Genomic DNA, 13,756 nt, shown 5'->3' on the forward strand with positions numbered 1-13,756 from the left:
AAACTCTATTTAAAGTATTAATAATTAGGTTAATGTTACTCGTGGTATCGAAGATGGCGACGGGAAAATTTTTTCCCTAGATACTAGACGGCGATGGGGAAATTTATTAATTTGCATAATGCGACAGATAGTACGGGTACGCCCCCTAACGTTTAGATCACTCGGTATTCTACTTAGAGATTATCCATTGTTAATCTGCTTCCAGATTATCACTCGAGAATCTGATTCGAGATTACCGGAAACGCAGTCATCTCGAACGTAGGGAAAAAAAAATTTTCCCGTCGCCGTCTAGTATCTAGGGAAAAATTTTCCATCGCTATCTTCGATATCACAGGTAATTTTCAATCTACAAAAATATGTCATACAAGGAAGAGGAAATGTAAACTATTTATCTTCTAATATTTGTGACGAATTTGCAGTCTTACTGGTAATCAAGTAAGAGCGGAAATAATTGAAGAAATCAAATATGTGACTTATTATAGTATAATTGTTGACTCCACTCCCAATGTCTCGCATGTCAATCAACTAACTTTTGTGATAAGGTATGTTTCGACCTGTGGTAATATAAAAGAAAGATTTGTGGAATTCATTCCCATAGATAAACACGTTTTCATATTTGGAACAAGACGTTTGGCAAACTTTGATAAAATTAGGAGTGAATATTAAAAACTGTCGAGGACAGTCATTCGATAATGATTCTAATATGTCAGGGAAGTACTCAGGTTCACAAACCCAAGTGCGGTTTTTATTCCGTGTGCTAATTACTCCTTAAATTTAATTGGAAATTTCCCTGTAGAAAGTTCTAGCGCTGCAATTCAGTATTTTATGTCTGTGCAGAATTTATTCACATTTTTTTTTCTGCGTCAACCCATTGTTGGAAAGTTTTAACTAGAATTTTAGAAATGTGTAAGCATTTAGTCTCCTCAGTGAAGAGTTTCTAATAGAAGATTATAGCTAATACAGCAAGAGTAGTTGCTGTATTAGCTATAAAACTTGGTTTCACCCATATAAACAGGCTTTAACTGAAATTTGTAATTCAGACGAAGGAAAAAATTACCATAGTGGAGGCGACTTCACTTCCGAAGATGCCCACCAGTGGGCAAGCGGTTTTCGTTCCCTGAACACTGGGAGTTCGGTCGTGAGTTCGCGCCTTGCTCGGACGGGCTGGTCACGTGGAGTTTCTCCACGTCTGTAAGGCCTAAATAGGGACCAGTTTCCCTTAAAAAGACCTCTCGGAAAGCACCCTCCTAGGTAGATCGCGTGTTGCGTTGCCATAATTAAACAAACAAAACAACAAACACTTCTGAAGAAAATGGAACCGCCCTAACGACAGTGATTTGGAATACTATTTTACAAAGAATAAATGCTACTAGTCAATCGCTGCAATTAGTGGAGTGCGAACTATTGAAAGGATCTATCCTACTGAAGTCATTAGAAAATTTTATCAATAATTTCAAAGAAAAAGTTGAAGAAGAAACAACTGATTTATCAGGGCTATCATTTAATATGGCAGACAGGGCCGGATTTACCAATCCAGGGGCCTTGGGCACAAATTCGGTGGGGCCCCCTTTAAGAGTAGGCAAATTTGATGATTTAGAAAATTTACACAAAATACTGTACTTTCAAATAGATTTCAACTAGGAAGTTGTAAATTTCATTTTAAAATAAGGTTATTGTAAACATATATATATTTTACTGTGTAAGACTAATTATTTTAATTTAATTGAAAAATACCTATGTAAAATTTTTCCCGAAATTTTCCGATGTTTCATAGGTTTTTTTCCCGGGTTTGGTTTTCTTTGCCTGTGGCCCTCATGATTAGGCCACACTAGGCTGTCGCAGTAATAGGGGAAAAAAATTATGTTTAAACATAGTTTTGTGAGGGCCCTGGGCACCGGCCCCAAATGTCCCTATGTAAATCCGGCCTTGATGGCAGATAACAAAAGAGAGATGTTTTTGATGATGAAAACAAAGAAGTCGGACAAGAATTTACAATAAGAGAACATTTCATAGTCAATTCGTTTTACGTCATATGTGATAACACCAAGGCAGAACTATCTCAAAGAACTTAGACGTATGAATTTGTTGTAAAGCCTTTTTGGATATTTACAAAAATGACATTGATGTTTGTACTTTTGAAGATGAATTTGACCATTTTTTAAAATATTTCTAAAAGAAAATGAGCACACCATAAAAAACCACACCAGACATCTATCGAGCCGCCAAAGAAATGTCTTTCACATTTCTGAATGTTGAAATATTATTGAAAATTTTTTTAAACAATTCCCTTATCTAATGCGTCGTGAGAAAGATCGTTTTCTGATTTAAAGCGTGTAAAAAAATATTTAATATAGCTGGATAAGCAAGCCAATGACACATCTCGTTTCATTTGAAAGGGGCTACGTCATTAGTTTGCTTATTCAACTGTATTAGCTTCAGACAATGCCCTCATAGTAAAGTATGTTTCCGAATCGAACGTTATGATTACTTTTAACTGTTTCGTTTATTTATTCGTCTCTCCGTAAATTTTACATGATCAATTTTATATTTTTCAGTTTCCGACAAAACGATGAGAATACGATTAGTCATATCTAAAAGTATTATCTAATCTTGTCGATACGACAAGGTCTTATACATTTTTAATTGTTAATAATCAACTTGTGAACATTGGAGTTTACTATCGTCCGCAAAAAAACAGTAAGTAGAATATTTAAAATTAAATGTATTAAATTAATATTCTATTGTAATATATATTTAATACACAATAGAAAATTATATAATGGAGAAGATGAAATATTATAAGGAAGTGGGTGGAGTACACATGTTCACTTTTTTATCAGAAGAATCTTTTTTATCTGGAATGAATTATAAAGCGAAACCTGGAGATTTATTTCTTGCTAGTTATCCGAAATGTGGAACAACTTGGATGCATCAGATAGTCAAGTTAATTTTTGCTAAAGGTCAAGTATCAGAAGATCCGTTGGATTTAATTTTTAGCTTTCCTTTTGTAGAAGTTTTGGGAGCAGAATACTTAGAAACGGCCAAACCTAAAGGCATGAGAACACATTTACCTTTTTTTGCAGTGCCTTACTCGCCAGATTCTAAATATATTTATGTTACCAGAAACCCTAGAGATTGCTGTGTTTCATATTACCATTTTATGAAACTGCTGCCGTTTCCTGGCGAATTAAATTTTCAAGAATTTCTTGAAGTCTTTCTCGAAGGTAACTTAGGATACGGAGATTATTTCGATCACCTTCTTGAATGGTACAAACATAAAAATGACAACAACGTTCATTTTGTAACATACGAAGATCTCAAGAAAGATATTAAAGGAGAAATTTTGAAAATAGCCAAATTTCTTGGTGAAGAATATGAAAAATGTGTTTTGAATGATGCGAAAATATTAGAAAATATTATTCGTTACAGCAGCTTTGATTATATGAAAGAAAGCAGTAAGAAGAACCTTGATGTGTTTTTTAAAAAGGACAAAAAATGGCTAGAAGATAAAAATTTACCTCCTGGAGCGATGAAAGCTATACAGAATTTTAATCAAAGTGGGAAGGATACAGAAGGTGGGACGTATGTTAGAAAAGGGATTATTGGAGATTGGAAAAATCATTTTAATGAAGAACAAATACGATTGTTAAATGAAAAAATTGTCGAACGAACAAAAGGTAGTGATATCATAAACTTGTGGAAAGATATTTTTTAGAATAATTAAATACGTTACCGGAAAGCTTGGGACCGAAAGTAGTCAGGATTTCTGAGACAAGCTAAATATATAATCAAAATATAAAATGTAAAATGAACGAAATTATATTCAACACACCATATACCAGCAGTTACATTGAAATTGGTGTCGTGCGACTCGTACTTCATGGAAACCATAACAAAGCAGCTGCGCATTGAACTACAGCTTTACTACTGCCTGTCAAATTCAAAACTGCCAATTTCAAAAATAGACAGTTTTTTGAAAGCCGAATACTGGTCCGGTACTGTATACAGTAAGCTCGCTAATCCGACTTCTCGATTATCTGGTATGTCTTCTGGGAAACTGGAATCAAATCCGGACAGGGAGCGGCCGAGCCGTCAAGGTTAGCAGCCTGCCGCCCTGGGGGACCTGGGATCGAATCCGGACGGGTTGAAAAATCCCCAGGAATTTTTCGGGGGGTGGTCCGTCCGGATATGTCGGTCCCCGTCCCTCACCACCTGGCCGCCCCATTGTGGGCATGGCCGAACCCATAATGGGCTTGCTATTAGAGGTCCTCTTAGTGCCCACAGGGCGGCAAGAGTTACAAAAAAAAAAAAAAAAAAATCCGGACAGGTCGAAAAAACACCAGGATTTTTTTGGTAGGTGGTCCGTCGGATATGTCGGACCTTTCGACCGCCCCATAATGGGCTTCTTGAAAAGGCCTTCTTAGTGCCCATAGGTCGGAAAAAGTTTAAAAAACTCAGGGGTCCCATATATTCGACAGCCCTTATATACCGTATATGAGATTTTTAAAAGTAAGTTTAACTTACAATTGCTTAATTAAGATTTAAATTGTAGCTACAAGCATATCTCAATGAAATTATTTTATTCAAACAGAAAATGTATCCTTTTGTAACACTAATATTGTGTGTAAACACGAAAACAATTAATTGTATTGTACTCTAACTCTTACGAATTTTAATAAACATTATAAAAAATTGAAATTTTATTTGATCAATTATATAAGTGAACGTTGATCTTTTGAACCTCAACCTTCAGTTCTGATATTTTATATATTTTTTTAATTTTTAATTTTTTTTTAAATCTAAAATATCAGCAAATGTTACATCTATTGCTACTGGTAATCACATGTTTATTACAAAAATATATAATCTTGTTTGATATGAAATGAATAAAGTATATTAGTTCATTATATTATTTGAAAGCAGACTAAAGTTCAGATTTCGAACAAATGTTTGATATAATTTGCGATAATTTCACAATACACATACATGTATAAATGTTATATCAAATTGTACAGAACAATATTCTACGTCGTTCTGGCTCAGCGACAATAAGAATGAAGTAGCCAGCCAATGTTAATTTTGACAAAAAGTAACAAATTTTCGAGTTTGAATGTCAGTTATCTGATATTTTTTTTTTCTCATAAATTTTTCAAACAAACTTTATTGAAAAATGTCGTATTTAAAACTAACTATATTGATAAATATATGTGATTTTTTTCATATGAATAAAATAATAATTTAATTTTTGGTGAGTTTTTAAAATAATATTGCCTGATTCACCTATTTTGCCCTTGGCCGTTTTACAAAATAAGGGGGCGTGGCAAACGGCAGGCTAAGGGTTAAAAATATTTTGCAGACAACAGTAATTGTTAAAACATTGTGCCAAATAATAACGGAAGAAAAATTTAAACGAATGTGTTGGCCCGAAATGTAGTGTCCATATCGGCATATTCTTATTTAAATGATTTGCAATGTCTTGTAAAGCGGAATATATTTCTTTAATTTGCAATTTCAAGGCTCAAATCGCCTCAATTCACTAATTTTTTTTATGAACAGCAGTTGTCATGACGTTTAATTATTAGTTAATACTTTAAAATTAGTTTAGCGCCTTAACTGACGCTGTTGTGCAGTAAACTACATAAACACCTACTTGCGCCGGCCGAGGCCCCCTAATCTAAATTTTCCTGGGCTCCATGAAACTATAATGCGCCACTGTGAATGTGATATTCTGGATGGTTATCCAGCGGATGGTGTTAGCATTGGTCGCGTACTTGAAACCAATACCGACATTATCTGCCGGATAAGCCAATGCCGCAAATGCGCGAGTACGGAACTATTACTATACTGTATTTGTAAACGAGATTTCATTTTCAGTTTTGAGAAGTGGATGGTGGAAGGAGAGAATAACCTATTTCTTAGGCAGGTGTTAGTTTATTATCACAATTATACACTCATTGCTCAAAATCAATAAATTTATATATAAACTACGATTTGAAAATGCCAAATTTTTAAAATGTTAATACGCAAAATATCTGCATGAACACGAGATCTGGAAACAATGTATTTTCAAACCCGGTTTTGAACAGACAATGAAATCGATATTCTGTTTGTTTTCTTGTCTTTTAGCAGAAAAGTATGCTTGAACGTAAAATAATTCCACTTAACTGATTTAGGCTAATACCAGAAAATTTCAGCGTAACTTTTATATCGAGTTTGTTTTCGACACTGTTTCACATAAAACACATAGTTAATTAACAATTAACTTTATTCACTCTCGGATACAACTGACTGGGATGACGACTGCACAAGAACTCAGCTCCCCGACAACGAAAGTATGTAGGAATTTTCACCCCTGACCTGACACTCAGATCAAGTTACACCCGACCGTTACAACAGTAACATTAAATTTGTACACGATACCAATTTACCATCCTTGACTTTTTTCAAATAATGCTACGCACTACTCGCGATTATTTTTCTAAAATTATCATTGTACCGTAAAAACTAGCGTGAATTAATTTAAAATTTTAAAAATTCTGTTAAATATACTTAGACTCCAGTGTTTGCCAACATCAAAGAAACATTGACCTGTTTTGGCGCTAAAATGTGATAAAGGCATGTTCCTGAATCATGGTTAATATTTGTTGCAGTTCTATATTAATATGAGATAATAAAATACTAATTCTGCTAAATTAATCGGTTTGGCATCTGATATTTAAGAACTGGCTAACCGATTTCGAGAATTTCCGGTTTTTGAAGCACTAAGAACAAAAAGCATATTGTTTTGTCAGAATAATGTACAGTGAACATCAGACTTGCATTACAGCTAGTTTATTAAGTATTTGGCTTTATAATTACACGATTTCTATTCTATTCCATTGTCGTTATTTAAATAAATTCTATTTAAAAAAAATAAAGTTTTTTTCAGTAAAATTGATCTTTTTATTCTTTTAAACGAAGTTTTATTGAATTTTAAAAGTTTAAATAATTTAAAAATTTGCTACTATAAGCTTGCACCCAATGGCAGTTTAAGAGTCTGGTTCCAAACAAAAATAATGGAGTATTTTCAGAATTTGTTACAAGTTACTAATATCCAGCAGAGTTTCGTAACTGATGAATGTTTTTATTAGTTATATAGATGGAAAATTTAATTTATAGGAATAAAACACATTTAATTCAGAATTTGTTTCATAAAATATATATTTAACTTTATTTAACAAAATTACATCATAAAAATAAAATTAAAAACTCTTCAAAAATAATCTACTTGGTTAAACAATTATGACATTTTCAACTTGATTCATTAACAAAAATCCCTGAATTTTCTTGTATTTAGCTTCATAAAAATTTGTGACTTAACAACTAATTAAACATAATAACTCACTTTATACTATATACACACTTCAATATATTAACAATCTACATAAAACAAACTTATCAAATACAATTAAATAGAAAACACATTGAATAAAATGGAAGAGTTTTCTTTAGCATGCAAATTTGAATTTCTGAAAATTATCACTTAAGAATGAAATCATAAAATTTCCTTTCATTTCACAAATTATTATTCAATATTGCATTATATATTATTTAAAAAAATTATAATCACAATATGATGATAATTTTTAGTCTTTCAGTAGTTGCATTGTCTTTAATCTCAAGATTTATTACAAAAATATTAAAAACAAGCAATAAAGCTGATTATAAGAAAAAACTTACAAGTGATGGTATTAGTATTTTGAATATTGTAATTAATCAAAATTTACTTACTTCACATCAAGTTTATCAATGAAAATACACTCCTTGTAAATTTATGCAAATTATTAGTAAATAAAAACAAAAAATTATAAAATACAAATTTAGAAATCAAATTATATTAGTGACAAAAAGTATTGAAAACTTACTACTTTACCAGGATTATGCATTCTAATAGAATATGATTAGGCTGTAGGCAACTACTGAAGGGATAATCCTAACACAAACCCTATTTCACCTACTCTCCACCTACTTTTGGTTCACCCTGCATTTAATACATTTTTAAATTTCAAATTAACCAATTCTTTATATCATAAAAATAATCCAAATTCTTAAAATATTTTTAAAAAACCATAGTGCTGTCAAGCCTTATAAATTCATTCCAAAAGAACATTTTCTTAAATATGATTATTAAAAAATCCAAAATCATTTTGGAATTGCCAAAAACTAAAACTACTTTCTTGAATAACATAAAGCAGATACTAGCTCAGCCAATAATTATTCTAATTCACAAAACAACACCTTTACCTATAGCTGAGATAATTTTATTGAGAAAACTAACGTTTTCGGCTTACTCAATAAGCCATGAATTAGACTACTTTCTTGTTCTAACTGAATTTTATAAATGAACAAATGATTCATTAATGCACCCCCTAACAACAAAATACAAAAATAAATTTTTTCCAGTTAAAGTTTAAATAACAGATTCTTTAACAAATTATTTTTATATTTATAAGTAACATTCAAATTTGTTTAAGGTAACTTTTTCCTCTGAAAATGATTCAGAAAAACTCAAAAAGTACCAAAATTTTGTACACTTTCACAGAGAATACACCAATAAGATATAATTTTCTGTTATATTTATATTGGAGTTTTGAAGTGTCTTTTTTTACAGAACAAATTACACTCCTAAATAAGAAGTGTTCTAGATTTTCATTGAATCAAATAATTTTGTTACAATTAATTTAGAAATTTCAATAATTTATAAAAAATTGAGAAAGTTCATGTAATTAACTTTACTCTTTCCAATAAGAAAATAATTATTTAGTGACATTAAGAACAAATAAGGTTTAACATTCCAAAATAAAATATTGTGTTATATATAAAAAAAAAAAACAAATTTTTTTTTATGATTTCAACAAAAATAATTTAATTACACATATTTCTGAAATTTATAGAACTTTAAAACAATTTACTTTTTCAAATAGTTAATGTAAATTACCTGAAAAAATCACAAATTTTTCTTTGAAGGCAAAACTATATAAGATTCAAAATGAAACATAAATGCAATAATAATACTTTAAAATATTATCTAGTTTTGAAACGCAATCTGAAAAATAAACTTAATGATGCAAAAATAATATAAAAATTTACATCATTCATTAATCAGACTGACAATATTTTTATATTGTAAAATTTTACTGTTAATTTTCATCAATTCCAATTGTATGGATTCTAATCTAAAAAATTTACAAAAATGGTATAAAAATTCAAGCATGTTCATCATAAATGCACGTGTGTGGTTTATAATAAAATTTGTTATATTGAATATAGAAAATAGAAATGTGTTTACTCAGCTATTGCAAAGTTATTATTCAGAATGATGCAGTTTTAAGACTTTTTACTCTTATATTCGGATAAACACAATTATATTCAACAGTGGATAATAAAGGACACAAAGAACAATAAAATTTTACCAAAAAACAAAAGTTGACAATGTACATTTGTTTAATTTGTACATTCCTACAATCATTAGACTAATATTTCATTAAATTTAAATAAATTTTTCATAAAAATACATTTCTTCAATCATTAAATGGATTATAATCCTCTAATAGTTCTTATCCATTTCCACTGTCAGCATGTTTTGAATTTATAAAATGTACTTTTTCATGAGGGCTGTGAGAATGCAAGTATTTTTATTTAAAGAGTTAGGACTATCTAATATTCTCACATGTATTCTAACCTAAGTTCAGTTATAACTAAGGAATTAAAGAAGAAAATTCATCTATATCTATTTATTAATATAAAAATATTTAAATCTAGATTAGGGTTTTATAACAAAAAATATAGAATTATTTTGTAATTATGTATTTTTTCTGTATTTGTTAATTGACATATTCCATCTCTCTCTGACTTGTTTGCTGTTTGAATATTGTTTCTCAGAAAACCATCTGCAAATTATTTACTGTATGTTAATTATTTTATTTCTTCTGTACATTATTTCTTACTACTAGAATAAAGTTTTTTCTAACAAAATAAAGAATTCAAGTGAGTCTTTAGAGCTCACTTAAAAATAAGTTATCTTAGTTTATGTCCACATCCCTGGACAAAATCACATGATCCTTTAAATTTCACATTGATACTTTTATCACATCTTGTTTGAGGAAAAATCTCAATTCTCAATGAAAAAAAGAATTTTAAAATTAAAAAAAAAGTTTTATTCTGCAAAAAAGATTTTTTAATCTCAAGTTAACTATAAATCTAATGCTTTCCTAATTGTTAACCTTATATATTTTAGGTAATTATTATATTTGATGCAGGACAAATAGTTTTTGATATGTCTTTGATTTTTTTTTTTTGTTAAAATCACTAAGATATACAGATAGAATTTGAATAGGATTAAATTTAAATACAGTGGGTGATCAGCTAACGAATGAATAAATTGGATAACAAACACCTTCGCGAAAGATTTTTATGTTTGGACAACAAACACCTCATAGAACAAACACAAGAAGAAGAGGTGTAAAATAATGAATACCGATTGGCCTTCCCTTGTCTTCAAGCAACAATTCGAAACTTTTTGGAGCACGAGAGACATCGACACAACCTGGTATATACTAATCAGATAGTATTCCTCTGAACTTTGAAACTCTCTCTTGTAATTCCAGCCTTTTATTTTTCTGACAAACAATTCTTTCATAGTATGTGTGAGAGTGGGTTTTTATTTTCGAAAGATGAGAGTATAATAGCAAAGGTAGAGAGTGAGCAGAAGATGTCTGATGTTGCTGGGCAGTATGGCTTGAACTGGTCTACAGTAGGCCACAGTTCAATCTTATCTAAAAAAGATACTGTATAATCAAGAAGACTCAAGCAGCTTAAGGAGTAACAAAAAAAATCACATCTGAGAAATAAAGAACATTGAAGAGTTCATAATGAAACCTGAAACTGATCTGACACCAGAAGAACACCAAGAAAATCGGTGAGATATGTTTTCTTCTGAAAAAGAGGATTAATGCCGATATCTGCTATTAAAGATCTTTTGAAAAAGTGGATGTCAGAACAACGGTCTTAGAATGGTATCCAAACCAGGTTGAGGTTAATAGGCTTGGGGATCTCTACAATTACAATGCTATTAATTACTTCCGAAAAATCCTGAAAGAGAGAGAAAAGCAATCAACATTAGACAGATTCTTTAACCCCCACAAATGGGAAAAACATGACTAATAAAAATGCAAGACTGTGTATATACCGTATTTTACGGACTATAAGACACACTTTTTTCTTCGAAAAATTGCCTCCAAAATTAAGGTGTGTCTTATAGTCCCAAGCGTCTTATAGTCCGTAAAATACGATATGTGTTGTTATTATTACATATAAATAAACATAGTAAGAAAGTATATATATATATATATATATATATTTTTTTTTTGGATAAGAGACAGTATGGTGAGAAGAATTCTTTGTGTTTTTAATGTAAAAGTGTCAGAACCTCTAATGAAAGGCTGGCACTTGATCATTTTTAACTTTGTGAATTTTTTACCTATTTTTTACCTTTTTGTGAAAAAAGTTTTTATTCTTCTAATAACACCATTGTAACTGTTACTTCTATGGTAGTGTGAAAAGGATTAAAGATAGACTCAAAAAATATTATATTTTTTCGTAAATAGTCGAAACTTCAAAATTGAAGACGAAATATCCTGAGTCATCATTGAACATTGTAATATATATTTTTTATTTTTTGAGGTCTCCAGAATGAATTAATCAAATTCCCATAAAAACCTATGGTAAATCGATAATCGGTTAATGAACAATTCGAATAGCGAACAAAGTCTTGGAATGGATTATGTTCGTTAACCAATCACCCACTGTAGTTATTTTCTTCATAATTACTAGTTAAGTCATCAGAAAATATTTAATTTGAAAATTTTAAATTATTTCTAATATTTTTAAATTTAAATATTTGTTCCTAATACTTAAATATATTATAAAATTGATTAAGCTTTAACATTGACAATTTTCAATATTATAGCTTATAAAACATACAATTTCAATTAAGCACAAATAAACTGAATATTTGGTTTATTTGTTGCTTAATTATATTTCTAATTATATAGCAATATAATTAAAATAAAAATTTAACATATTTATTTATTTAATATTTATAGAATAGAAGTATAAACATTTTCATATATGAATTTCATTTGAAAATATACATCAAATTAATTGTTAAACCTACTTAAATAAACTTATATAAATATTATATACCAGATCTTTATATTGCAAAAAAACATTAATATCAAAAAATATATCTGAAAAATATATAAATCTCCAGCATTATAAATATTTTCTTATTAAAAACTACATAACAATTGTTTCATAATAATCACTAAATAAATTTTTAGAATAAATTCTATGTACTCATTAATAAGACAACTATAAACACACAAAATTTAACAATTAAAACAAATTAAATGAAAACAAACAAGAATAATGTATTTATGAATGACGGAAGATTATAATATACTTAAATGCATTTTCACATAATAGAAAAAAAAATTTATACGAAATTGGCAATTTTGGTAATATTTCTTTACATTATTCTATTTATATCATGTATGTAAATTGCTACCAATTCATTCAGTTTTGATTTTATAACATCTTATACTTAAAATATTTTTGTGAATTTTTGAATGTAATACCAGAAATGTTTTGAATATGACAACAAATTGTCATATAAAAAAAATTTACTTTATATATATCATCAATAGTTATTAATAATAATTATTTCATTAATTAATACATAAAGATGAATGCAAACATTAATATTAAACTTATCATTAAACACTAAACTTAATTTTGAGACATTAGCTTGAAATAAATTATGCATTACAGATCAAATTTTTGTAATAATATTAATTACTATACATGATGATTATTATTTGCAATTTATTTGTATCAACTAATATTAAATAAATAAATACAACTCTGTATATAGTTATAAATATAAATATAATGTTAATTATATATATATATATACTAATATATAATTGTTTAATTAATATATGTATTAATAAATATATATATATATATTAATTAAACAAATACAAATACAGTATATATATATATTTGTTTAACTATAGATACTTAACAGATTTCCAATCTGTTGAATATCTGTAATTTTGAAACAACACATTATATTAATAAAATTTACCTCTAGGTAACAATTTTAAATTTGTCCTATTCTCAAAAATCAGAATTTAAAATAAAATAAAATAACTTAAGATATAACTCAGACATTTTCATTTCAAATTATCAAAATGCTTATTATACAAAAGAGAAACATAACTTAATTTCTAATATACTGAAGCAAATTGAAAATTGATCATAGCGTCAGTGTTTTAATAATCAAAATGTTGTTTGTGAACAGTTGTACTAAGAATTTTCTTTGAAGTCAACACAATAGGAAAAAAATCCAGATAAATTCACCACAGTATTTTCATCATTATTAAATTAGGTTCATTTATATTATTATTAATATAAATAATGTTGGAATGTATCAATAATACAAAGCTACAACATATTAATTTAACACACATTATATATAATATTCACCTGAAATTTTTACTGACCTAATCATAGCTTGCTAGAATAAATCACAACTACATTTTAAATTGTTTTTCTTTTTCTTCATTCCTTAAAACTCCTATTTTCAGTTTGGAATTAAATTCTTATAAAATGTTAGATCATAAAAGCTATAGGTAAAATAGTGCAGGATTAA

The 13,756-nt window shown here is 28.7% G+C and overlaps 1 protein-coding gene across 1 annotated transcript; it reads left to right on the top strand.

Moving 5' to 3' along the window:
- Positions 1-2,484: 2,484 nt before the first annotated feature.
- On the top strand, positions 2,485-4,075 carry LOC136981282 (sulfotransferase 1C3-like). Its single transcript, XM_067277587.1, has 2 exons — positions 2,485-2,677; positions 2,762-4,075. Exon 2 carries the CDS (start codon positions 2,780-2,782, stop codon positions 3,713-3,715), a length of 936 nt encoding a protein of 311 aa, XP_067133688.1. The 5' UTR covers positions 2,485-2,677; positions 2,762-2,779; the 3' UTR covers positions 3,716-4,075.
- Positions 4,076-13,756: the final 9,681 nt, after the last annotated feature.

Source organism: Centruroides vittatus, unplaced genomic scaffold (assembly GCF_030686945.1).
Source record: "Centruroides vittatus isolate TY-2023 unplaced genomic scaffold, ASM3068694v2 contig_1168, whole genome shotgun sequence".
Classification (NCBI taxonomy): Eukaryota; Metazoa; Arthropoda; class Arachnida; order Scorpiones; family Buthidae; genus Centruroides; species Centruroides vittatus.